Raw genomic sequence first — 22,690 nt, forward strand, 5'->3', positions numbered from 1 at the left:
AAGCCGTGTCCCGATTTTTCCAGAAAGGAAAAGACTGTGGAGTCCATGAACACAGACGAGCAGCTGAGCTAGGGGGGGCTCTGGAAAATTGTCCAAAGGGCTTATTAAACAGATGGCGGGTGAGTGATCAACAAGGAAACCCTGATGTCCAGAGCCCACACAGGCCACGCCAAGCTGGCCTCGTCCCCTTTCTGGCTATGCTCCTTGGGCAGGTCGATGGGGTGTGCGGTGTCCAGGTGGAGGAGACTGGGGAGTGGGCCTGGGGTGGGCGCGTCAGGGTGTGAATTCCCAGCAGGCCCAAGGGCCCTCCCCAAATTGCTTTCTCTTACTGGTCTGCTTTCTGGTCACAAGGAAAGTTTTGTGTGTAGGTGCACAGAGTTCTTTCTTCAACGCTGCCCTGTTGAAGGATGGATGTGAGTAATGGCTTGTATGGGGATGGCCCGTTGATGAAATGCGTGGGACAGATAGCTGATTCGTGGAATGACAGCTTCACAATCCAAGAATTTCTTCAGGGGCTTGAACTAATTTGGGATCTGGCAGGAGGTAACCAAGATACAGACAAACCAATTAGAAGAGACAGTTGCCTGAGCGTGTGGTGGCTTGACTGTCTCAGTGGGGAAAGTGCTGGTGTCTTCTCCCCTTTGTGTGACCAGCCCCGCAATGTGGCTCCCCATGCACAGAGCCAGGCTGCTGTGGTTCTGCTCTGGCTCCCAGACCAGGGACTGTGTTGTCCCCTGGGTTTCGCACAGGCCTGGAGAGGGAACGGTGGTGATGAGGGTGGTATGGGGAGAGACTGACATATCCACTGAACCAGTGTCATGCTGGGTTTTGTGGCTGCGTGGGCGTGGAAGCTGGAAGGCGCTCGCTGGAAGGAAAGGTGACTTGGGGTGGGAAGGGGCATGAGGGCATTTACTGAATGCTTACACAGGGCAGCCGTTAGGTTGGCTTACGCTTCTCAGTCCTAGGAGGCGAGTGCTATTATCTGCCTTCTGCCTTTGAAGACGTGAGGCTCTGAGGGCTTGGGTAACTTGCCTGAGAGCTCTCCTGCTAAGTGGCTTGTCCTGGGAATGGGGACAAGAGTGTGGCTGGGGGGCACGCATGGGAGGCCCCCTAAGTTCCCCTCCCCTATGACCAGGGACTCTGCACTCTCTGGGGAACTTTGGAAGCCAACACTTCATCTTACTCTGGTAAGAGCGGCAAAGCCTGGAGATGCTGGAATTCCCTGTCAACGGAAGAGTTCTGCTTCATTTGTTTCTGACTGAAGACCTCGGGGGTTTCTTGCGGAAGAGCTTGATTGGCTTTCCTCAGTGTGTCTTGATGGGTATGGTATTCGATGGCTTTGCATCCCACCTGGGCCCTTGCTAAGCCTCTACGTCCTCATCGGCAAAATGGGGAGAGTAACAGGACTTACCTTCCAGGGTTCCATGAGATAATGCGTGCTAAAGAACTTTGTATAGTACCTAATACACAGAAAGCAGGCATCGAACTAAGCTGTGGTTGGAACGAATGACAGTACTTCATGGCACCATTTTGGCCCTTGGGAGCACAGAGCTGAAAACCGGCAGCCTCCCCTGCTCAAAGCTGTTAGTTCTGGTAGAAAGAGGGGACGTATGTGCACACCACCTGGTGATGGCAGCAGCCTGCGGAAGACGTCGGGCCCAAGGCGAGGGGTCAGGCACGTGTTGGGGGATGAGCGGGGTGCTGGCAGTCAGCAGCTGGGGTTCTGAGAGTGGAATGCCATGTGTGTGAATCGGGAGGGCCCCCTGAACACGGCTCCGCTTGTAAACCCTGCAGTGCATGCGGACATTAAAAGTCTCAAGTGGGAAAACAAAGCACACACAGTGGAATGCATTTGAAAGCATTAAAAACAGAAAACCTAACACTTTCCTTCAGTCTAAAGAAAACCTTTACTGGCTGGGCCTGCAGCGGCTGTAAGCCTGGCAAGTTCTTGGGCTCAGAACATCTGGGAGGAGCAGAAGGTGCTAAGAGGCGCCTGAGAAGGTAGCGGAAGGTGGGGGTTCTTGAAATGGACAAGCTGACCCCCCATGGCAGGGAGATTGTGGTTGGTGGAGTAGCCCAGCATGTGCCCTTCCCAGTCCTATCCCCCTTCTGCCCCACTGGCAGACAGGGTTGGGAGGGGTGGGGAACCCCGGCTGTTCTGCCCTCCTTGAACCCCTGGAGCACGTTGGTCTGCTTCCCGGCTTTTTCATCAGGGACATGGTTTGGCTTCTAATCTCTAACCTCGAATTCCCGGACCTCCACCCTCCCTCTTAGGACCGCTCAAGTGTTCCGCCGTGACGATAGTAATGCAGCTGGTGATGGCTTTCCTCACTTGCTACAGGGAAAGCTCCCCACTTTCTCTCCCTGTTACGATGGCGTTTTAACTCTTTTTTTCCTTGAAAAAAAAAAATGCCCTTTGAATAAGACTTAAACCTTTAACTGGTTTCATCTCTCTCTCTCTCTTTTTAATGTTGGTTTTCAGTGTTTTTCCACGTGTTTCTACCCCCTGTTTAATCTTTCCGTATATTAAGCACAGAGCACAGGCCTTGGGCAGGAATGGGGACGGAGGGCCGTCAGACGCCGGGGGGTGACGCCGCCCCTGAGGGGCAGGCTGAGGCCGGGTGGGCCGGCAGGCCAGACCCCCGTGTTGTGGGCGCTTGTGCCGTCAGCACCGAGGAAGAGGAGCAGCGGAGAAGGCCTGGGTGTCATCCCCTCCTCCCCTTCTTTCTTTCGTCACTAATGAATGTATCAGAGTTCCTTCTCCCTACAAGGCACTGGGGCTGCAAAAAAAAAAAAAAAAAAAAAATCCTTCTTCCCAATAAACCCTTAACAGGCCGTGAGGCATCCCAGCTGTGACGTCTGAAAGCGTCGTGCACCCACTAAGAGACCCCGGCTTCTCTCCTGGCTGGCTGAGGGGTTCTGGAAAGAGCCCTCACCTGCCTGTGAGGCTTCCTCCTTCAGTCAGATGGGGAAACCGCTAGCATATCAACCCCAGTGGGTTGCTGGGAGGAACTGGGAGCATCGACATGGGGTAGGCATCCAAAAGACTTCTAAGGAGGGAGCCCGGCCATGAGGGAGACATGAGGATTAAGTCAGACCGGGTCCTTTTACCTAATACCATCCACACTGGTGTCAGGTCTATAGACCACATTACCCACTCTCCTCTAGCTCTCCCTGCCCCAGTGTGGCCTATAGACAGGAAATGTGAGGGAGTCCCTGGGAAACAGGGGAGGGAGGAGAAAGCCGTGAAGTGTGCGGTGCTGAGCTGCCTGCTGGGGTGAGCCCCGCACGTGGGGTCCCAGAGGTCGCCCTCTGTGTAACTGTGCAGAGCGTGCCTTGTGCTCCACCCAACCCCCAGGGGCTCAGATGCTTGCTCTCTGGCTCTCCCGCCCTTGCCTGAGGGTTGCTCCCCTCTCCTGTTCTCCTGTAGGCTGCCTCATGTGGACTAAGTGGGCTTGCGAAGCATGTTGAGGCAGGGAGAGCATAGGGGGTGCTGTCAGCTTTCCTGGGGTTCCCCCTGCGACTGCAGTGGGAATCCGAGGTACACTGAGGCCCTGCTGTGGCTCTGTCCACAGAGGTCCAGGCTTATTTCAAGGCGAGATGCGGACACAGTTCCCAGATGGACATTTGACCCTGGCGTTGCTTTGCTGGTAACTTCCAGCAAATGGCTTCTGAGGGGAGGCCGGCAAATACTCAGAGCCTACTGCTTTATTTACCTTAGGGATCATCTGATTGAGTAACAGACCCCGATCTCCATTCTTCATCCCTCCAGATGTGTGTGGAGGGCTTGCTGGGTCTGGGGAGAGAGTGTAAACAGGAGACGGGGCTTCTGATGGTGAGGAACTCACAATGCAGTGGGAGGAACTGTTCTTTGAATAAGAAAGGATTCGGGGTCAAAGTCGTTGGGGATGAGTCTGCCTGCCACACCAGTCCTTTCTTGGGGGTGGTGAGGGCAGGGGCGGGGGAGGGAGGCACAGCATACATTAAAAACTCTTGAAGTCCCATAATAAGTAAACCATTTAGATATTTTTAACTCAATAAGCACATTTTACTATCACATGTCCAGACTGACTCGTTCCACTTCCCCCCCAGTTTTATTGAAATACCATCGACATCTAATACCGTGTTAGTTCAAGGTGCACAGTGTGTTGACTTGATCTATGCATATACTGAGAAACGATCGCCACAATAATGAACATTCATCCCCATGTAGTTACCAATTTTTTTCTTGTGATGAGAACCTTTAAGATCTACTCGTAGCAGCCTTTGAATGTATGTTATTAATTTGAGTCAGCATGCTGTATATTATATCTCCAGAACTTTTTTATAACCGGTATCCTACTTTTGGGCTACCCTCACTCAGCTCCCGTACCACTATCCCCTCTGCCTCTGGCAATGGCTGATCTGTTCTGTCTCGGTGTGTTCTTAAAATCTACATATAAGGGAGACTATACGATCTCTCTCTTTCTGTGACTTAGCGTAATACTTTGAAGGTCCATTGATGTTGTTGCAAATGACAGGATTTCCTTTATGTTCAGCATTTATGGCTGAACAATACTCTGTTATATATATTCATATATATCTACCTACCTACCTACATACACACATGTGTCTCCCACATTTTCTTTATCCATTGATGGGCACTTAGGTTGTTTCCATGTCTTTGCTGTCGTGGATAACGCTGCAGTGAGCGTGGGTGTGCAGCTGTCTCTTGAAGACAGTGATTTCAGGGGCGCCTGGGTGGCTTAGTTAGTTAAGCATCTGCCTTTGGCTCAAGCCATGATCCCAGGGCTCTGGGATCGAGTCCTGTGTCGGGCTCCCTGCTCACTGGGGAGTCTGCTTCTTCATCTCCCTTTGCCCCTCTCCTTGTGTTTTCTCTCTCTCCAATAAATAAACAAACTAAAAAAAAAGAGAATGATTTCAGGGGTGCCTGGCTGGCTCAGTCGATAGAGAATGTGACTCTTGATCTCCAGTTGTGAGTTCAAACCTTGTGTTGGGTGTAGAGATTACTTAACATAAACAAAATAAAAAAAAAATAGTGATTTTATTTCCTCCAAATACATACCTGTAAGTGGGATTGCTGGATCATACAGTAGTACTATTTTTTGTCCCTGGGGAAGCACCATAGTGTTTTCCATAGTGGCTGTACCAATCACTCCGCCTTCAACATGGGGGTGGGGGAGTTCCCATGTCCTCCCTTTTTCTTGGAGCCCACCCTGTGTGAGTTTGCCTTTGCACACGCCCTGCCCTTCCCCTCCCTCAGTGGATTCTTCATGCCCTTCCCAGCTTCTCTGGGAGCTCGCTTACTCACAGCCCTGTTAGTGACTCAGCGCTACCCGTCTGAACGTCTTTAGAGGGCAGCCCCTTTAGAGCTCTAATAGCATCGTACTTGATCCAAAGGAACAACTCTCTAATGGAAAAATTGAAAGTGCTGTGGCACCTGTTCAGGGCAGAGAATTTCCAGTGGAGTGGGGGTGGGGGTGGGTCTCAGGGCTGCCTCTCCAATCGCTTTGCCTGAGAAGCTTCCTCCTTAAGATATTGAAGCCTTCCACAAGGGTTTCGGAAACCAGGTCTCACCAATGGCAGATGCGCAGGAGAGGAGAACTGCTTACCAGCACTGTTGTAAGGTATGAACGGAATCCAGAATTCAGCGTCTGGTGCCGTCTCTGCCTCTCCCTTCCCTGCTCTGTCTCCTCCTGTTCTAGGGTACGTCAGAGCTCTTGATCTGCCAGCCTTCTAGGGTTTTCGTGTGCAGAAATTTCTCATTATATATATAAATATATAATCTATGTATTTATATATGTATTTAAAATGTATGTGGCATGATGTCAGCAGTGGTTGCTCATGTTATTTCTGATTTGCTTCGGTCTTGCCCCCTTAGAGTAAGCAGTTGTAGGACAGCGAGTGAGACTAACGATACTGAGTGCTCCCTGTGCGTAAGGATCACACTGAGGGCTTAAAGTGAGTCATCACACTCGGGCCTTGGGTCCTCAAGGATTTGAGATGGGGGAAAAGGACGGGAACGGTCTCCCACTCTTCCTTGTCCTGGGGTCTTCCTTTGCAGGGGGAGGTGGAAGGGAGAAGGAGCTGGCTGACACTGGAGTTAAGGGAGAACGGGAGTGATGCCTTTAGAAGGAGAGCGGGGCCAGGGTGATGGGAGAGGAGGAGGGAGGAAAGGGAAAAAAGGGACGCCCGTGTTTGCCCCTCGGATCCCCTCCACTTTGCACCTGTTCTCAGCTCCTGCCCCCCAACCCCTTCCAGCTTCTGGTAGGTTGGGCTACTGGGGGAAGGAGAAGTGAGAGGTTGCATGTTTATTCCTAGTCCCCTCACCCCTGGCTGGCTGAGACCCTCTGCCCAAGGTCATGTCATGTCACCCCTCCCCTTGCGGCCATTCTTTCTGGGTTCTGGTGTCTGCTCCCTCTGTCTCCCCAGGCTTAGGTTATGCCAAGTCCTTCTGTCACCGGCTGTACGTCCCCACAACCCCCATTGTTGGCCTCAGCACACCCTGTGCTCAGCTTTGTAAATTTTCCATTTTTGAAATTCTTCTTAACTACCCATTTGGGTATCCTGTCTGCCCGGGAGCCTGAGGGGGCCAACAGGAGGGTCACCAGCCCCAAAAGCAGAGTATGGATGAAGGCTTAAGTTGTCCTCATTCCTGAGGGTGCCCCCCGCCCTATCCAGGCTGAGGCCTCCCTGCTGGAAGGTAGGAGTCGGGAAGACAGGTTTGACCTTCCCTCCAGGGAAGGCTGTGGGCTTCTCCCCTGCCTCTCAGGTAGCCCTTCTGGGTTGTTGCCCGAAAACTTATTTGTATTGGGAAGCCCACGTTCTGGGCACACGAATTCGGTGCCCAGATGGCGCCTGTATTTACAAAAGCCCAGCACACTGACAGGACCTGCAGACACATGGATAAATATTTTGCTTCTCTTCTTAGGCAATATTTGAGTCTTTCACATTTAATTGCTGTCAAAGACAGGATGCTTGCCTCCCTGAGGCAAAGCAAATAGTGAGGCCTCCAGCGGGGCTGTTCCAGGCCCGACTCGGGCCCATCACCTGCAGCGCCAAGTGTCAGGTGGCTCGAGGGCTGGGGGGCTTGGGGGCCTGGGGGGGGGCGGGAGATGGAGGCAGCTGGCTGTAGCCTGCCTGGAACCCATGGCCACTTACGGAGTTTGCTTTGAGCCTGAGAGAACCTGATCTTGGCCAAGGAATCTGCTACTTTTCTCAGACATCGGTGATGGCCACCCATCTGGCCATTTCCAGGGAGATCCTGCTTGGCGTCTCCGAAGCGGCATCCAGCACGACCTGCTCGATGATCAGGTCACTGATGATCTGGATTCTTGATACAATTCTCTACCCTTTGTATTTTCTCTCCTCTTTCTTCTTAAAACAAAACCCAGAAACATGGACCTCGTTGCCCCTCGGCTTACATTTCCAAAGTGCAGTGAGAGGCTGTTCTGTGCCTGTCTGGTTTTTCCCCACGTCGCCGTGACCGGATAAGCCTCCCTCCCTAACTGTATCCAGATAGGAAAGGGCTTCTGCAGCCATCCCTTCCCTTCATTTGTTAGCTTCTGATTCGCCTCAATTATTTCAGTCCCTTGCATGGAACAGAAGCGGCTGGATGCCTCTCCCACTGTGGTTTTGCAGAGGGCGGCTCTGATTATTCATTCTCTTCCTCCCAGCACGTGTTACTGGTGCTCACCCGGTGCTGGGAGCCGGGCAGAGCGAGATGAATGGATAAGACCAGTCCCTGCCCTTGAGAAACTCATAATCTAGTGGGGGGAGCGAGGCGTGTGAACTGATAAATCACAGCCCATCGGTGTGCTTGCCGCAGTAGGGCAGGAGCTCAGGGAGGGGAGCGGAGGGACCTGGTCGAACCACTATTGCTCGCTGTTGCGGGGTGCCGGCCAAGCTGCCAGGAAGGCTTTGCCAGGGAGCCACCATACTGGCCACTTCTTTGGAGGGAAGGTGCAGAGGCCTTGGATACAGCGGACGCAGGGTGGGGTGGGAAAGCCCCCCTGCTGGGACTTCCCACCCGAGGAGTGTGCGGTTGATCCCATGCATAAAAGAGACCTTGGTTTCCTTTCTGGAATGCAGTCCAAGCAGCATTGTGGAAGGTGGCCTGGTGGAGGGAAGCTCTGGTCACATGCTTCTGGGTTCTCATCCCGGTGGTGCCATTTCCTTGGGAAAGTCCCTTCATTTTTTTGAGCCTTTTTTCTCTTTTGTGAAATATCCTATTATGCCGATGGTCATAGCAACGCCTACTTAATTGGGTTGTATGAAGGACGAAGTAAGACTACATCTAGCATGGGGGTTTCTGCCTTTGGGAAAAGTCCTGAACATGGAGGGTTACAAGTGGGTTGGGGGTGCTGGTTCCTTCACAGGGAGGCGGCATCTGTTCATCCGGAGGAGCCTTGCACACATCTCTTCTGTGTGTGTCATGACATGAGTAGAGCAGGAAACCATCGGTTTATGAAGCCCTTGACAAGCGTTTCCTGCAAGCAACTCCTTAGTAAATGTGCTGTTTGCTGAGATGGGTTGTTGTATTCACACAATTACTCTAGAGGCTGAAGGCACAGAGGATGGGCTGGCTTCCGACTTGGTGACCAACTGGATGTCAGGGAGGACAGGCCCCACTAGAGATGGGGAGGCATTGGGGATGGCCAGGGAGTTTATTATGTTGTAGACCGTATGGGAGGTGATGCTATTGGAGATAGTCATGGAAATCAGAGCATCATGGCCTTAGGGTCTTAACGTGAGTTGAGATGGTCTAATAGACTACTTTTCCAAGAAGGCATAGCAAGATAGCAAGTTAGGGAAGAAGGAAGGCCCAGTGGGGGTTGTGGTCAGGGGGCATGCCAGGGGCATGTGAAAGACTTGAGGACATTGAGAGGCTAAGGGCACAGAGGCAGAGGAGGCGAAAAAGGAAAAGCGTGTCTAGCACTTTCTCCAAACTTTGCCTCTTTGAACAGTGTCTGTCCCACTGGAAGAGTATCTGCAGTAACTCACAGTAGGGCAGTCGTCCAGATAGGATTTACAGTAAGGCGTCCGTTTCACGAGAGCTACTGTCTCAATTACTGACCTTCACCAATTGCCGTGTTCCCTGCAGACAGGGAGCCAGGGGGGGGGGGGCGTCAAACGATTCAATCAGGTGTCACCACTTATAAATTGAAAATCAGTGGGGTGCAAAATGGATTACCATCAAAATCTATTCAGGTGCAAAACCACATTTTAAACCCCTAACCCTTAAAAATCACTTCTTCCCTGATTCTTCACAATGACTCCCCCGACACTGAGTTTTAGTATTCCCCAGATATGCAAGTGTCAAAAGACATGCCTGCAGGAGACCAAAAGTAACGGGGAAGGAACTCCTAATTGGCCCTTTCTTTTGGAATTTGCAAACAAGCTGGATTTATGAAGTAATACATTGGTAATTCTGTTAGATTCTCGGGGGCAGTAGTTCTCAAACTTTGGCGTACAAAAGAATCACCTGGAGGGTTTATTACAATTCAAATGGCAAGCTCTACCTCTGAGTTTTTGATTTGGCAGATCTGGGATTAGGCCTAGGAAAGGACATTTCTAGCAAGTTCTTGGAGGATGCTGATGGTCCGTCCCTGGACCACACTTTGAGAAACTCTGTTCTGAGATAGGAGTCCTTTGATAAGTGAGCAATGCATGCTTCGCTAGTCAAATGATCAGGAAAGGTCCCATTGGACCTGATGTTGAGTGTGTTAAGGGGCTTGATTTCCACCCTCCCTCCCCCCAGAAGGCTGAGAAGAGGCTGGTTCTTTCTATCCCTGAATGATGCCGGGGAGGTATTTTTCTATCTAAATCAATGGTGTTGGACTTTATAGTTGACTCTCTGGAAAGTAGACATGACTTTTTGGAGTCAAAGTTAATGCCTTGTGTAACTATAGTTGTCACCAGGCCTGATAGGAGACAAGTCTCTTTCCCCAGGACAGAAAAATGGGTCCCAGAAACTGCCTCAAGATGCGGTTGCTGCCCATTAACGTTCGGTTTCCTGTCTCTCTTCGGCAGGAGAAATTGAACGATGCACGTACATCAAATACCACTACTCCTCAGCCACCATCCCCAGGAACCTCACTTTCAACATCACGAAGACCATCCGTCAGGACGAGTGGCACGCCCTTCGTAAGTACACCTGAGTTTCTTTCTCTGGCGGTGAACTTCAGAGGTCACAGAAGTTTGGATGCCCATCGGCAGCCTGGTATGGACGGACAGATGTGCCTCTTAGGCCTGTAGATGGTCTCAGAGCACGACAGCGGTTCCTTCAAGTGTCAGTGCCTGTGGGTCAGAATAGCCTTCACTGGCTTTGATGGCATTAGACTTACAGAGTTTGCTCTTAAAATTAAAAACAGGGGCGCTCCATTGGAAGAGCATGTGTCTCTTGATCTTGGGGTTGTGAGTTCAAGCCCTATGTTGGGACAGAGAGCCTACTTAAAAAAAATAATAAATCAAGGCAACAAATACATGTAGCATTAAAAAGAAAAAAAAGAAAGAAAAGAAAACCAACAACCCCAAAACAACAGACAATGATCGGTAATCTTACTTGGTTACCTGGGTATGAATTCACCACCTAACGAAACTAGCTCCTGGGATCTAACTTCAGTGCGTCTCCCGAGTTGCTTGGAGAATTCTCGTGGCAACCTGTGAATCCCTCGTGCCGTTCTTTGTACTTGGTGAGGGCCGCTGGGGGCTGCAGGCTGCATAGCATTGGGAGTTTGTGTCTGGGTGGGTCGCTAAGGGGTAGGAGGATCTCATGTTTTCCCAAGAACGAGAGGCTTGGGGATCCGGTGCGCATGTGACTCCCCAGGCGAAGTCAGGATAGCTGCCTCCAAAGCTTAGGGAGTTTCTTGGTCGGGAACCCTCAGAGATGCTAATTGTGGTAAGAGGATGACTTCGTGAGCAAGCCAAGGTAGTTGGCTATTTCCATTTTCCCGTTCCATGGAGTTGTCCTGCTTGTCCGTGTCTGGGAAGCTGTCCTTCACTGGTGGCACAGTTCTTCAGGGGACACATTCTGCTCTGGGTTGTCTCTGCTGCATTTGGCACTTCTTTTCTGTTGCAGCCTTCCCCCCATGTGATCTCAAAAGGTTAGAAATCAGTTTATGCTGATATGCGAGGGAGGGCCTTTTATGGTTTGCTAAATCGTTTCGTCAGTTTTGAAGAAGATCGAAAACCTCTTTCTTCCCTTCATTGTTGCCGAGTCCCGTTTTGCATGCTTGTTGGCTGACAGGTATCTTCCACTTGTTAGTTTGGCTTTAATCAAATGACCATGGCTTGAGGTGGAGGGAGGGGAGAGAGGCACGTAAAATTAAAACAGAGCAACGATTCACTGGTTTCAGGAAAAAAAGACTGTGAGCAGGTGTCTGGATGATTGCTCCCGCCACTGGCCTGAAGTGGTGGGGCTGGTGTCAGTGGCTGGGAAAGCATTAACTAAGTTGTTACCTTCAGGCTTTGACATTACCAGACACAGCAAGCAGAACGTGGGGACAGAGCACTAACGTTGCAAGTGCATTCCTGTGTACCAGACACTGAGCTAGGCTTACACATACTTACTTAACTTTAATGTGAGATTTGCCTTAGAAATACTAGTAATCAGGATTACTAAAAAAAAAAAAAATTTTTTTTTTTGGACGTAGACACTTAAGGAGACAATTACATAGAGACTCGAAAATGACTGCTCATTTCCCACTTTCATTGGTCTACGGTAACAGAAGCCTGCAGTAGATGTTCAAGGTTCGTGATAAGCCTTGCCGAGTATCCAGTTAAATATAACTTAAATTATGGGGTCATAACAGAAGCTAAGAAGAAGTGATCGGCGTGGCTTCGGTTCATATTTACTCAATTCAACCAAAGGTACTGAGTTTTTCTATGTACCAGGCACATAGCGAACACTGAGGCCACAGGAACTCTTTGAAAGAGCTCACACCTGGAGGTAGAGGTGCGGGGTGGGGGGGGAGGTAGGGGGAGGGACCCATTCACAACGCAAATAATTACAAGGCAGTGTAATGATTACAATATAGTATAATTGTTTCAAGCAATTAAGGTAGTTTGTGAGATTTTTCCAGCAAGAAGGAGAATTAGTGTAAATTGCTCTGAGGCATTTCCAGGGAAACCCAGTAGAATGCTGTGGGCTGCGCACAGTAGATCCCTGGATCCCTGGAATTCGACTAAATTACCTACTGTGGCATCGCTGGCATGTTACATGGTGTTGGCAAAGACAGAGAGAGGAGGCCAACGCTAAGGTTTGTGGAATCTTCTTGGAGTCCAGCGTCTCTGGGGTCCTTGTTCTGAAACCGCGGCACCATTGGGTTCTGCAAACTCGAGTGTGCAGATTCTGCCTGTGAATCGGGGTGCTGACAGTTTTCTGTTTTGAATGGATAAAAGCGCTCTCACCAACTGATACATGAAGTCTTTGGCATCCCACGGTGGGTGAAGCGGATGCTTTTTGGAGGGATTTGTCTGCCTATTTCACAGAGTGGCCTAATGGGCTATTAAGCAGGGAGAGAACATTTGCCATTCCTGATATCAGTGATAGCTATTTTCAGACAGAGGGTAGGTGAGCATCTGTCCCATCTGACGTTGGTGCTAAGTATAATTGGCAATGCTGATGTCATGGGAAAGGATAATAAATGTCAATTTCAATTTTCAAAGGTCAGATATTGATTGATATTAGGTGGGAAGGGGGCTCATGAGCCCCCTTTGAAATAAAGTAGAAACTACAAAGACTAGCCAACCCCTACAACCAACCTTTGGAAATGAAAAAAAAAAATTGGGACTCTGATTTCATATTTGAGAGTTCTGTACTCTGTAATACTGTCAATGAGATCAAATAAATCCATTTGATCCCAGGCTGGTTATCATTTTGGAATTTGACCATAATATCCTACATTCTGTCATTTTTTCTCAATAGATCATATTTACCAAAGGCAAGAAATCAGTATTTTTTCTGAAACAACTTGGAAAATATTTCAGACTTTGCTTAAACTGAGGTTAAATGTTCTTCATGTGGTCATCACCCCTTGATGTGGGGAAATATATATATCTTTTTCTAATAGGAAAAGCACAGTTTGGTTTAAAACTGTGCTGTGGTTTCCCAACAGTTTCCACTACCAGTGGGAGGCTTCACTGTTTGGCTGAGAGATCATCCACTTTATGGTCAAGTGAAGAGTAGTGGAGGAATAAAATTATTTGTAGGTCACTAGGCTTATAAATCCGGGTGTAAAGAGACGATCACCACCCTGGGGAATAAAGGCCAGAGAGCCAAAAGTATAAGTGTGTGCCTGTGGGGGGGGTGTGGGGGTGGGGGGGTGGGGGGCGGTCTCTGAGGTTTGAATGCTGGCTCGTCTGAATGACGTGTTGGCGAGGTTTACTTGGGCTGGATGGCGATGGCTGGTGAGGCACTCTATGCTTGTTGTCTTTCCCACCCAGATCGGAGCTCCCTGGGAGGAGGCAGAACCCCTTTCAGAGTTGGAGTTGTGCCCTCATTCCCCCCAGGCATGGCTCTCTGTCTGGGGCAATCCCCTTGCCTCCCTGTCCGTCCGCTGCCTCCCATTAAGTTCCAGTGACCCCGAGTGGCATTTGTCCAGACTCCGTGGGTCTGACTCAGAGCCTCCAGCCCCCTCCAGCGTGGGGCCTGTAAGGGTGGGACGGTGGCGACGGGAGACGAGCTTGGCCGGTGCTACTCTCTGGATGGGCTGTCTGGTGTGATGTTTTGATTATGACAAAATCAGATGAGCGGCGGTGAGGGGGAAGCAGGCTGGCACTGCGGTGGCACCTGAAACACTGCCACTTCCTCTTGTCTCTAGAAAACAATGACCCCACAGGCTTCTCATGCTCTGCAGCTCTATCTGAGTTTGCAGCCCTTATTGGGAGAATTCTGTGTCCTCCTGCCACCTCCAAGGGCCCCTGAGGCCATCCCCAGTGGCTCTGCCTTTGCTCCATGTGCCCCTGGAGTCCCTTTGGTGATGCCCTTACAGCGTAGCAGGAGGCCTGCATGTGGCCATTGGTTGGGTAAGGGGAGGTGGGTGGGCAGGGAGCCTGGTGGCCTGTGCTAGGGCCCGGGGAGCCCAGAGGGTGAGAAAGCTGGGTCTGGGAAGACGTCTGAGAGATCAGGGCTTCTGCAAGAAGGAGCTGGCACGAGTGGAGTTGCACCAGTTGGTCCCGGGGAGCCTGTCTGGGGGTCACAGGGCAGGCACCTGGTGGAAGGTACGAGAAGGGTACGTACCTCCGATCTCTGATTTGCTGCTGCTGAGTTTCCCCTGGGGTGTGAGCCCCAGCACTCCTGAGTCACCATTTTTGTGTAGTTACGGTTTTCCATTCCACATGGTGTTTTCAAGATGGAGGTTTCTGCTCGCAGCTGATTGCCCCTGGCAGCGGGAATCAGGGAGCTGGGACTCCACTTCCCTGCAGCCAGAGCCTCTGCCTTATCTCTCAGGAGGCTGAGGGCCAAGAAAGCTAGCGTTGTTTATTTATTTATTTTTTTAAAGCCTCCTTCTGTCAAAACTGAAATTTCAGTTAATTAGATCGGATGGTCACAGGGCGCATTTCCAGCTGGCCGGGGAGGGAGAGGGGAGGAATGCTCGCCGTCCCGGACATCACCATCCCTGCTCCCCCATCCTCCTGAGGGCGCTCCTCCAACAACACACAAACACGCTCACACAGTAGCTCCGGGAAGTGGGGGTCCAAGAAATAAGATGGGTCCTTAAAGAGGGAGGAGAGGAGAGGAGGGCAGGGGTGTAGGGGAGGGAGGGAGACAGACTGAGATGGAGCATGAGGCCCTGAAGAAGCAAGGGCATTTCAGTGAATGTGCTAAAAGAGGGAGAAGAAATGAAAATCCGGAAGTTTCTTGTCTAATGTAGACCCTCGGATGACACACCTGGCTCCCTGACCCCAAAGCTGGAGGGTGCCCATGGTGGGGGGCCTGTAGGCTAGCTCAGTTTTGGGGACCAACCCCCATGCAGGTTGGTGTGTGGTGAGAAGCTTGGTCTGTCCTGCTGCTCTGTTGTACATTTCAGCGCAGAACACTTACCGTACTCTGCTTGGCCAAGCCCTACCTGGTCTCCCTCTCTTCTGGCCTCTTCTACATCCTCTCCTCTTTCCATAATTAGTGCATCCTGCCCCTGGACCCTAGTCTCCCTGGGGCTGCTGTCTCATTCCCTCTAGCCACCCCCAGGTCATGCCTACCTCTTGCTCCCAAGGCTACTTCCTGCTCTTTCCCCCTGGCTTTGGCCTTTTGGACTTGGATTTATGTTCACTCCTTGCCTGATGGCACTTGTCTTTTCCTTTCCCTGTGAACTGCCCTGGCAGCTCCTGGACCAGCCTGTTCATCTACGCTCTGGACTTTCTGCCCATTCAGACTTCTGGGCTCCAAGCTCAGGAGTTGCCTGGATTTCTGGTCCCTCCTTCCCCAGCCATCCCTAGTCAGGACGAGATGAATGTGGTAGACCAAGGGGCTTGGGATGAAAATAAAATAACAGTAACTACCACAGTGATGACTACCTCTTTGCTCATATCCACTGTAATGCCCCTCAGAGGGTGGCTCGAGGTTTCCTCCTAGGAGCCCAGCGCAGTGTTCCAGCTCCTTTGCAGACAGAGTAGCCAAGCCAGGGAGAAAGTGGTTTACCAGAGGTTCCACCTTGGACTGGAGGAATCAGAGACTCAGAATCCAGGTCCAAACTCCAGCGGACTCCCTCCAGCTATTTTTTTCCTTTCTGTTTCTGGCTGCTGTTATGTAAAACAGCTTAATGAAGTAAACATCCCAGACATTAGAAGCTTGGGTCCCCTGCAGTGTCAGCCATTTTCCTTCCCCTGCATCCGCATCAGAGCCAGCCTGCGTGAGGCTCTTACTGTGTGCAGTCTGTTGTGAGCTGCCTCTTGCTTGCAAGACTGGCCTCCGTGGGGGTCATGCCTAGCAAGAAACAATCCCCAGCACTGTGAAAGCTTGGTCGCACAGAAACTCAATCATCAGGACATCACCATATGTCAGTTGGTGTCCTGAAGTCTTTGCTTTTTGCAAATCGTCTTTGTCCCTCAGCCCCACCTAGCCCTTGCAGGGAATGTTGTAAACTTTTGAGGATCCCCATGGGCTGCTCCGTGCCTGTCCTCCCAGAGCTTCTGGGTTTTTTCTGTAGCAAGCCAGGCAGAGAGCACAGCCCCCTTCACGTGCCACTGCACCTCCATCTGCCCTTGCAGCGGTAACTCCTGCTGGGACACTCCTCCTCCTCACAGCTTCCCCTGCCTGTCAAAAACTCAATGAACTTGTTCATGCAAAGGTGCTCATGTCTTCTTGGATTCCCGCCCCCCAATGGTATTTTTAACTTTCAAAAGACCTAACCCAAAGGGATGACAGCGCGGTGGTCAAAGGTAGTGTGGAGTTCCCTAAAATCATAGTGCAGATGCTCTCACTCCCACCTACTGCGGTGGCTGGCCTCACTGGGGGTCGGTGACAGGAATGGAGTGGACAGGATGGGGGTTTATTTCTGAGATGGCCTCAGGAGTGGGAAGGAACGAAGTCTGGGGTAAAAGTTGGGTTGGAGGATACAGTGCTTTCTGTTAAAGATGCACTGATGATCCCCGTACTGAAGCAAATCTGAGAATCCCCGTGTCGGTGTCATTGTGATTGTCAAACACAACTCACGAATGTGTGAGTCCAAGTTTGTGTGGGGCATTAGCTGGGAGTCTGACCTAGGAGCATTCTCACAGCTTCTGTACATTGGAACCTGTCTCCTCCGCTGAGCATTGTGAATTGGACGCCACAAAGGAGATCTGGGCACAACCCCACCAACTTCCCTCGCCCATTTGTTCATTTATTCATTCAATATTCATGGAGAAGCCCCGTGTTAGGAGCTGGAGGGGATATTAAAAGGTATTCTGCTTTCCAAATTGGATGATCTATTTCCAGGTGCCAACCTGGCAAGGGATCAGACTGCTTGTTGCTTAATGTTTATTGACTACCCAGAACGTGCAGGCTAATGCTACTGACGTGCACACATCATGGGTCCCGAACTCCTCACTTATGTCAGCAAGAACTCCTTATAGAGGGCATAAAAGCAAAATAGAAGCCCAAACTACCTCTCACAGAGGCATGGCCTGTTTTTTGTTTGTTTGTTTGTTTGTTTTTGGAGCAAGGGAAAAGTGGGGATGACCTGGGATCTACCTCTTCTTGGCCCTCTTGGGGGGAACTGTCCAGGCTCTAGGTGCTGAAAAGGAAGCCCTGTATGACTTGTGATTCCTCTTTCCGACAGCTTGGACAGTCACAGCTCACTGTCCAGGCACGCTGTAACTGTCAGGGGAAGGAACAAAACCAGAAACTGAATATTCCAGCGGGCAGGAATAGCTCAGCAACAGTGACTGTGGGTTGGATGAGGCATGGATGCCTGGGCAGCAGACATTTATTGTCAAGGCAGTGGGTCAGCAGATATGAATACAGTGGGGATTCAGGACTATGTGTTCCAATTTTTACAGGCCCCACTTCTATAGGAAGTCTAGAACATTAGGCAGTTAGAATAAGGAATAGAGAGCAGCGCCTGAGAAAAGCCCACATTTAAGATCCGGGATACACAGGTCAAGGGGTATCATGCCTTGATCAAACTGGGAGATCATTTTAGCAAAAGCAGCAGTCTCAAACTGCTAGGTCTCAAACTAGGATTGGTCCTAGGCTTTGGAGGTGAGCCTGCTTCTTAAGATGGTAGGACTATGGTGAAGGGCAGGAGAGAGGCATCTGGGTATCAGAATGTCCTAGCAGAAAAGGTAATTAAGTTCTGTATTTCATGGTAAAGGTTGTATCAGAGTCTGCTGGTGCTACTCAAATGTGGTCAATGGGCCATTCTGCATCATCTGCAAACTCATTAGAATTGTGAATTCATGGGCCCTAACCCAGGCCTATTGAATCAGAATCTCTAAAGTTTGAGAATGCTTGGTGTTGGGGGGGGACACTGGTGGGGGCTGTAGTGGTCAGTGAAGGCTCAGGAGGACAGAGAGTATGTGGGCCTTGAATGGAGGTTGGGAGAAGGAATATTGAATTTAGTACAACCTCTCACACAGGAGCAGGACTTTTAACCCTATTCATGTATCGTTTGTTGTCTGTGTGTCTGTGTCTATTTTCTATTATAACTTTGGTAATTCACTTTTCCTCCATATTTCTTTTTGTTAATTGAATAAAACAGCATGGAAGAGGTGAGCTATTTTCTTTGTCTGTCTTTCTGCATTATGTATACTATTAGCATCTTCCTAACATCTAGCCTGAAACCTCTTTGTTGTGTCTCCAACGTTCTTCTTCATTTGGAAACTGGCTTTAGGCTCTACTGAGGCTAGGGGGCACTGGATTGAGTTCCAGCTCTGTCACTGTCTAGGTATATGACCCTGGGCAAACTATGTCAGTGTTTTAAACCCAATACACTCATCTGTAAAACAGAGGTAGTAATACCTATCTTGAGAGTTATTAAAAAGTTTAAATTAAATAAAATAATTAACGTGAACTCAGTAAGTCTGCAAAACCCGATACCAAGAGGCATTAGGTGCCTCGATTATAGGAGGGCAGAGTTGTACCAGGTGTTGGGGTCCCCATAGGATGTGGGGGAGAGGCTTTAAAATGACCTTTCGTGGACCCGGGGGCTTTTCTCTTGAACTCTGCACAGACTGTGTGGGTGTTTGCCTCCTATGTGGCTGCACGTGTTAGTGGGTCTGTGGTGGGTTTGCTGTCTGAACAGGTGTGTGTGATGGGAGCTTGTATCAGGTGCTCACAGTGTGGGAGTAGAAAGTGGCTGAGAGGATTATGTGCTGAATGGCAACAGTGTGGCATATTGTGAAAGGAATTTCAGAACAGAAAATCATCAGTGTTTGAGATCCTCAGTGGGATAGCAATAGCAGAAGCAGCCCTCTAATTTACCAGTTGTGTCCAATAAGAATACAGTTTAGACAATAACAGGAGTCTCTAGAAGATTTACATACTAAGTGGCTAAGAAGTAACATTTTCAGAGCTTTGAAGATAAATATGCTGTGAGTACATTTGTACTGAAATCATTGACGGGAGCATGGAAGTGATTCTCTCAACTGTTGTGGCTCAGCCTGCCTTTTAGGAAGGCTGCAATTTCCAGTCTGTACTGTGATCAAATGCTCTTCTCTTCCTGAAGTGGAAATACTGCAAGAGGTTTGGGGATATAGGGAAAGGAGATGGGTCTAGGAAGAGGATAGTTGGCATGGTCAGGGTTGAGGCATGATATTCCTATTCTGGCGGAAAAGGATGCTCCTTATTTTCAACTCTGCTTAGGATGGGCTATGGGATGGTGTAGGCTGTGGTCATGGATATTGCCATTCTGCATTACCAACGAAGAAGGACCAAGAATTACAGGGAGACAGGTTGGCCTTCAAGATCGCTTACAACCTGTGAGTTGGGTGTGAGGGGGGCTACAGCTCTGTCTGACCTACAGCTCTGTCTGACTTCCTTGGGAAGTAGGGCTGAGCTTGAGCATGGTGGGACTATTCTGTAGCCATGACCATGGGGAGAAAGATGGAACTTGAGTCCTGATAGCAGGAGTTCTAGGGAAGCAGTGAGGATCTGAAATGCCAGGTTCATGGAGTGGGCAGAAGGCAAGAACCAAATCCAGAGTGAAGGTAAGGCAGAATATGTAGGGTTGCCAGAGAGACAATGAAGCATTGCTGAGTCCAAGACTCTGGCATTGCCCATCAAATCATATTTAGTGATCGTCAGTGTTGGCTGCTAGGACAAACCCCACATTTCTGTTCATGACTAAGAAGAAAGGCTGCATAAACTGATCAGATTTAAGGACGTTTTATTTATTTTTTTGGCCATCGTGTTAATGATGGAGTTACCAGGCTGAGCTAAAACGTTTGGTCCTCTGAGATAATTGTGGGAGCTGACCCCTGCGCTAGTTTGACTTTGGGGCTGATGTTCTCTGCTATTTTTTGGTCTTTTGCTGGTAGCTGACTTTGGTTTGGACTTGGAGGTCATAGAAGGTCAAGAGGTTGGCCTGGTTCTGGGTAACTCAGGCTTACCTAAAGTAGTTCTCCATGGAGTTCAGCCTTGCTCATATAAAACTGTAATTCTATGTGTAGAAGGTGGGAGGTAGAGCTAAACCTGAGCCAAAAATAATGTGTTACTTGTCTTGCTTCACTCTCTATGCATATCTATCTTGGGAGTCTTCCATGGCAGCTTGGTATTGACTACAATTAAAACATTCTTGGATTCTTTGTAATTCAACATTCCAGCCAGGGCCATCCAGATGAACTTCCTGTCATGATGGAGATGATCTATAAATCTGCATTTCCCAATATGCTAGCCTTAAGCCATATCTGACTGTGGAGCCCTTGAAATAGGAGTAATGCAATTAAGCAATTGAATGTCTAATTTAACTTAATTTAAATTTAAATGATCACACAAGGCCGAGCAGCTACCCTATCAGACAGGGTAGTTCCAAACAATCCTCAAATTTCTTAAATAGATTCCACTTCCAAATTATAAGCTGTTGATTATGAACATTCAGACATTAAATCACAACCTTACAGGTGTTTTGAGTGCGCCGGCCATCTTTCAGGGGTTGGAAACACACATTCCCTTGAGTCGCCCAGATCCTGACTTGCCACGCTGCCCTTGGGCTCCCAGAAGCCTCGCTCCCAGAGCTAACCAGGGTGTTCTTAGGCTTTTCTGCTGATCTGTGCCCTGGGCAGGTGAGGCGAGGTGGCAGGGGAAGTGTCTCATCATGACCTGTGCCAAATCTGGGCCAGGTTGTTGTAGGTCAGGTTCCCTGGAAAGATTCTGAGGTGGAGTTTTGCCGGAGGATGTTTATGAAGTAGTGCCCTAAGGACCCAGTTCCGCGGTAAGGAAGGGACAGAGCAAGATGTGACAGAGGGAGAAGTCCAGCTATAATACAGGCCCAGTGACCCCACCCCCCTGTTCCTTGCAGAGGGCTCTGTCCCACAAGTGACCCTTTAGAGTTTCTGGAATGGGGTCAGATGGCTGGGCCTCAGCCTCCTACCTGGTAACGTTATTTCTTGGATGCGAGCTCACCAGAGTAGGGGCAGCTTTGGGCCTCCATGCTCTGCGTCTGCTTAATCCCCAAAAGGGGCTGACCCCTGAAAGGCCAACAGCCCTTTCAGAACCAGGGCAACAAATCCTTCCTTGATGGGGGTCCTGGGTGGTGTGTGCAGTGTCCACCGTGCGGGCATTGGATGGAGTGATTGCTTGAGGTTGGTGGTAAGAGGACTGAGACTCCGATGGAGCCCCTGGCCTAGAGCTCAAGCCTGTAAGAGACAGAGGTGCAGCTAGAGCCCAGGGCTTGGTGGTTGCAGAAGTCGTGCTCTTTCCTCTCCCTGAGGATCATTCCTCTCCCTGAGGATCCCTTCCCTATGCCTTACCAGACAGACCTACTCACAGACTCTTCTGTTCTCTCTGCCTGTTTTCTCAGGTCCTAGGCTTTCTGATTTTCATTGGCCTATGGGACAGTCCTACTTCATCCTCCTCCTCTCCTACCCCGCCCCCATTGTCCAAAGCAAGTGAAGAACCCTCCCCATGAGTCGCCAGGCTAGCCGCCCCTCCATGCAAGAGCTCAAGTAGTCAAAAGAAATGAAAGAAAGCTATTTATTTTCCACTTCTGGGTTTTTTTTCCCATTTAATTACTGGCATCACAACAGGTCTTTTTTTCTATTGCTTTTTATTGCAGATGTATAGTATTTTATCTACATTATGAGTTAAATAGGTTTTTGTGGACGAGCCTCGAAACCCAATCATTTATAACAGACATGACTTCTCTGGAAATAGGTTCTGAATTCTAAATAACTGACTTACAAATGAGGCTTGAGAACAGAACTCTTTTCCAAGCTGGAGACTGTCTTTTACTTTCTGGGCAGTTTGCCTCTGAATGGCCTCCCTGCCTCCCTTCTTTCTGCGTCTCACGCTGGGTCCCCGAACCAGACACCATCCATGGGGTAAAAGCACCGGCTCCTCCTAGGTCCCTGGTTCTCAGTCCCAAAACAGCTGCTGATACAAAATTAATGAACGCCCCATGGTGCGCCCTGCGTAGGCTTCTCTGAAATCCAGAAATCCAGCCGTGGGACCGCAAGCATCTTTGGCGTTAGGTATCATTTGGTCTCAGTCCTCTTCTCTGTTCACATTGATAAAATGAGACTAATTATGTAAGATTTCCCTGAGGCTCCTTGTTTGGGCACCTAGCACCAAATTAGAAATGAGCGGTCAGAGGTATGTGTGTGTGTGTGTGTGTGTGTGTGTGTGTGTGACCTTTTGAGTCCGAGAGACTCCTGAACAAGGGTGTGGAGGGGACAGCACCATTGAGAGGACAGCACCCGGGATGACATCAGCGTTTGTATTCCACACACCAACCCATCCCACCGCTTCACTCCTGGAGCTTCTAGATGCTGCACAGTTGCCGGGGAAACCATGAAGAGGAGCTACACAAAAGCTACCTTTCCAGAGCTCTGGGCAACTTATCGTGAGGATAGAGCAGAAGGAAGGGAGTGTTCGTTCCAGCCCTGAGTTGAGGGGAAATGGCGACTTCAAGCCAGCACCCGTCCTGTGCTGCCCCAGTCCGGTTCCGTCCCTCTGTCAGGCTAGCTGTGCGTGCTGCTGCCCTCCCCCATCCCACACGGCCAGCTGCTCCTACCCGAAGGGATCTTTTCATTTCCTGGAAGTAAACGTCAC

At 49.9% G+C, this 22,690-nt stretch overlaps 1 protein-coding gene across 1 annotated transcript in view; it reads left to right on the forward strand.

The window, feature by feature from the left end:
• Positions 1-22,690, forward strand: part of TMEM178B (transmembrane protein 178B) — a 340,361-nt gene that overhangs the window by 102,838 nt on the left and 214,833 nt on the right. Inside the window, exon 2 of the mRNA XM_047695273.1 lies at positions 10,033-10,146. Within this exon, the coding sequence (XP_047551229.1) occupies positions 10,033-10,146 (114 nt within the window). The remainder of the gene's footprint in view (positions 1-10,032; positions 10,147-22,690) is intronic.

This window comes from Lutra lutra, chromosome 11 (genome assembly GCF_902655055.1).
Source record: "Lutra lutra chromosome 11, mLutLut1.2, whole genome shotgun sequence".
In the NCBI taxonomy this organism is placed as follows: domain Eukaryota; kingdom Metazoa; phylum Chordata; class Mammalia; order Carnivora; family Mustelidae; genus Lutra; species Lutra lutra.